Source organism: Coccomyxa subellipsoidea, assembly GCF_000258705.1.
Source record: "Coccomyxa subellipsoidea C-169, whole genome shotgun sequence".
In the NCBI taxonomy this organism is placed as follows: Eukaryota; Viridiplantae; Chlorophyta; class Trebouxiophyceae; family Coccomyxaceae; genus Coccomyxa; species Coccomyxa subellipsoidea.
In genome coordinates, this window is record NW_005178024.1 from 1,233,063 (window position 1) to 1,237,686 (window position 4,624).

The 4,624-nt window shown below is 58.7% G+C and overlaps 1 protein-coding gene across 1 annotated transcript; it reads right to left on the bottom strand.

The window, feature by feature from the left end:
* Window positions 1-992: 992 nt before the first annotated feature.
* Window positions 993-4,112, bottom strand: COCSUDRAFT_19549 (cobyrinic acid a,c-diamide synthase; the record flags this gene model as incomplete). Its single annotated transcript, XM_005643975.1, has 7 exons — window positions 993-1,381; window positions 1,879-2,058; window positions 2,277-2,539; window positions 2,816-3,036; window positions 3,348-3,757; window positions 3,880-3,920; window positions 4,015-4,112. 7 exons carry the CDS (start codon window positions 4,110-4,112, stop codon window positions 993-995), a joined length of 1,602 nt encoding a protein of 533 aa, XP_005644032.1.
* Between the last annotated feature and the right edge of the window lie 512 nt (window positions 4,113-4,624).

Below are 4,624 nucleotides of genomic sequence, written 5' to 3' on the forward strand. Positions count from 1 at the left end.
TGGGGCCAGATGGCCATACAGCAGCATAACCTTATGAGTGCTGCAGACAGAAAAAGCTGTACTATAACACTACTGTGATACCTGTCTCGAGAGGCCGCCAGGCTGGTGCTGTGGGGAGGTGGCAGGTAGTCTGGGTGGCCGTTCTGATGCAGGGAAGGTGCAGAGGCGGTGTGCGCGCCGAGCGAGGATGCATGGTGCTGCTGGAGGGCGGCGCAGGAGGAGGTGGGGGGGTGCGGCGGGGGAAGCTGGTGGCAGGCGGTGGCGGGCAGGTAGGGGTCCTCGTCGGGGGGCGTGCAGTAGGGCGAGCGCTGCGTGGGGGACCCCGGCAACGGAGAGGTAGCGGGCGAGCGGTACAGCAGATCCGACGAGAACGCGCGCGACAGCGTCGTGCTTGGCGACCGCGGCCGGCCCCCTGCACAAAGCCCATCTGTCACAACTACATATTAACGATTATTAGATGACAACCCCGCATGTGCAATCCAATAGACCCTAAAGGTGCCAGCTGGACCTGTTAAACATGAAAGCACCTGGGAAGAAAGGCAGGGATGGCAAAGGCAGGCCTGGCGCAGTCATAGGAGCACTTAGTGTTATCAGGACTGAGAGTTAATTAGCGGCTGGGCAATCCCGCCAGAGCACACGCAGAAAAGCCACGATAGGAAGGGCAGGTTGTGGCACACCGAAGGGGTACTGTTTGCCGTGGTGGGCCACGGTGTCGACGCTCATGGCGCGGTCCATGTCGGAGGCGCGGTCAAATGCGTCACGCACACCCTCGCTGAACGACCGGTTCATGTGCGCCGCCAGGTTAGGCGACGACCACACCTACGCCGCAGCCCCTCACCTCAGCCCGAGCCCCAGCAAAAATCCCAGCAGCAGCAATCACATAGGCCGTTGAAGTCACACTAACTGACTTCTCTATAGACCAAGGCGTAACTGTCTTAAGAGAAAATCTGCTCTGCATGCCATGCAACAGGGTGCTCCACCTCATCTTCATCTCAGGCCTGAGGATCCAGAGGATCTAAATCATTAGGCAGCCCAAGAACAGTTTTCCTGAAGACAATCTGCAAGGCGTAGGGCAGTCGAGCAGGCAGCCGCACCGGGAAGATGGGGCGGGCGCCTGAGGGGAAGTTCGTGGTGGACTCGGGGGACACGTGCGCGCTGTTGTACCCACGGCCGCCGCGATTGGCGTCTGCAGGGAAGCTGCGCGGCCCGGCAGCCTCCGCGGCCGCGGCGGCAGCCGCCCTGACGGCGAACAGGTCGACCACCGCGCAGCGCTCCACCAGCTCAGCTGCCAGGCCCGGCCGGCTGCCAAAGTGCAGGTGCACAAAGCTCGCCAGCACGTTCTTCCAGCTGTAGCCCTGTTGCGCATTTGGCACAGGCAAAACTTAGCCAAGCACTTGGTACCGGTATTACGTGGAGGTGCTGACCAGTTAGGCCTGACTTTGATAGCAAAGACAAGATCACTATCCTTCATCTTAAGGAAAGCCCAACATCTCGAGTTCTCTCAGGATCCCAAGGCCTCCATATATATGCCAATGAATGTGGGGATGCAGGGGGACATGCCTCCTGGACGGGCTTGGATGCGGCCGAGTGCAGCAGGGCGGAGTAGCCGGGCTGCCAGCCCTCCCCGCTCTCCCAACGCCCGCTCATGGAGCTGCGCAGCGCATTGCCGCCGCTGGACGGCCCCGGGGCCAGCCCACCAACGACTCGTTCCTGGAGCGACACATCAACCCCTGTCAGCCACTGTACTGCGCTCTGCTGTTGCCACTACAATGTACTCTGCGGTAGGTGGCTCACAACACGAACGAGGCAGCCACCAGGCCAAGAGTGAAGGGCTGCAAAGCTCCCGAGGCCCTCAACAAGATGTCCTGGCGTGGTGACTCGTTGTCAGTGTGGGTGGAAACTTGCGCCACACCTGCAGGATCTCGGCGGTGTGGCAGACGTGGCCGCGCGCGGGTGCGCCGGGCGCAAACAGCGGGCAGGCCTCCTCCACAGTCACCTCCACGTAGCCGCGCTTCAGCCGTGCCGACGTCAGATGCGTCCGGAAGGGGAACACCCCGGCTGCACACACCCCACCATTCTCAGGTGACCTCTGGCAACCTCACAGAAAATGAAAGCATATCCTATTGACATGATTAAAATTATCCTTCTGCCACACTTTGCCAGGATGCCTGGCAGGTGAGCAGCTGGGTAGACAAGAATATGCGCTGGATGAGGCTGCGGCCATCATGAAGTTCATAGCAAAATGAAACGGGTGAGAGGAAAGGGATGAGGCACACCCATGGCACAGGGGAGGCTGCCGATGGGCTGCACGCTCTGGCTGAGGTAGATGAGGCCGGCATACTCAGCATAGATGACGCCGCCGGCCTCCGCAAAGGCGTGCACGGCTGCCATGAGCTGCCGGTTGCTGGCCAGCTCCTCTGCGTAGCGCTCGGGGCAGCCCCCGCCAAAGTACAGCCCCGCCACGCCCTCCGGCAGCGAGTCCACCAGCGGCGAGAAGAACACCAGCTCCGCCCCCGCCTCCCTCAGCAGCGCCAGGTTCCTGCAGCCCATAATTGACTTATTGCTTTCATGTTTTTAGGTATTAAGGACTAGGTGCATCAAACAACACCTGCTTTATCCTTCCCACTGGTCTCGGTCCTTGCACTTTCTCCACAAGTCATCGGCATGGCCAATAGCCCCAGCTGTGTGGGCATTGTACACATAATTTGCCTTCTCAGGAGAGGCCCCCATGTGCAGCCCAGAGGACCTCATGCGCACATCATAAAAACAGCAAGCAGCCTCTGATATGCAAGGCGAGCTCAGGCGAGAGCCTCACTCGGTGTAGCAGTGCCCAAAGGCGACGTCTTTGGCCACCCCCAGGCGGACCCGGGGCTGCGGCGGCGCGGGCTGTGGGGCGAGGTGCGCGGGCGGCGGCGGCACCGCGGCAGTTCCTGCGATGGCCAGCAGCGCATCGATGTCCACGTGGTCCTCCACCAGCCTCACCAGGCCCGGCCGTCTGTCCTTTGTGGAGTTGCCGTCTTCGCTGATCCTGCGCAGCTCCCTCATGCCTCCCCTGTCCCCCTGCTGGCCAAATCAGCTGTACTCACCACGCATGTACATGTCCCACAGATGCAGCACAGTAACGTGGCAAAGAGGACCTCAGTACTGTGCTGAAAGTGCTGTGCTGAATAACAATGATACAAATGAATAAGAAACTCAATGTACTGTATTCTTTTGCAAGATTCACACAGGCCGCACAGGTGAGTCACCGTGAATACAGCTCTGATGGGGACAGCATCATCCAGAGTGTGACAATGACTGCAAGGAACTCAAAGGGGGAGAGCTGGAGAAAGGGGCACCTTGAAGACGCCCCCCAGAACGGGAACATCGATTCCTGCTGCCTCCACTGCCTCTTCCAAGCGCTGGATCTGCTCGCTGTCTGCGACTCTGTTGAGCAGCAGCCCTTTCAATTTGACGCTGCTGTCGAAGGCTTGGTAGCCCTTCAGCATGGCTGCAGCGCTGCGCCCAATCTCAAAGGTGTCCAACACCAGCACGACTGGTGCCCCTAGCCACTTTGCCATCTCTGCAGTGCTGCCCTCCTCCGATTTGCCGTCCCGACCATCGAACAATCCAGCCGCTCCTTCGACAATGCAGAGGTCTGACCCCTCTGCGTGGCGGTGAAAAGTCGCCAGGTTTTGCTCACGGCTGAGCATCCAGCCATCCAGGGTTCCTGACGGCCTTCCCGTCGCAGCTTCGTGCTGAATGGGGTCACAAAGGTCTGCAACACCAACAAATCAAAAATGAACCCAACGCCTCACAGTCATCCATAGACCCCGGAAAGCAAGAGCACTCAACAGGAGTAACTATGCTGGATGTTAAGCGTATGCGAGGATAGCGCACCTGGCCCAATTTTGTATCCCTGGACCGTCATCCCTCGTCTCCTGCATTTGTAATAGACACGTTGAATCGGGCTCTGGAGGGTGAATACTAAAGCACTGCCTAACATCCAAGCGTCGAGGGGAAGGGCTCCAGCACCTCAGGACAGTCATTATTGCAGTCGCAAGAGAAGTCTTTCCGACGCCGCTGCATGTGCCACCGATTATCAAGGTTTTGAGAACGCAATTTTCCTCCATGCCCCACCAACAGCATAGCTATGTTGAAACGGCCAATTTCCAGATTCCCCTAGTGAGCCCCTCGTACGCTTGCGTGATTTGTGTGATCAGATGGCACCTTTGAAACGTGCTAGATAGTCTTGTAATGGTCAATGCACTCTCAACTTGCACCATGCACTGGACAGGCACTGCACCAAAAAGAAACGCGAGCCAGACTGTCGCCTAGATTGGCAACTGTGCCACCTCAGGTGACCTGGCAAACACGTAATCATGAAGATTCAGCTCCGTTGAAGGGGAAACGATGCTGAGGTCAGGTACACTAAGACTACCCAGCTCCCATATCAGTTTCCTATCAGGTATGTGTTCCCCGTCTTGACGCGCGCCGCGGCCGCTGCAGCGTGACAGCTGCGCAATAAAAAGCAGTCGGCGCGGGTCCCCCGCCGCTGCGGCGCGCTGGCGCTGGCCGTCAGCACACCAGGTAGCATGAAGCATGTGTTTGGGCCATGTTTACAAGTTAATTGAGTTTGATGAAT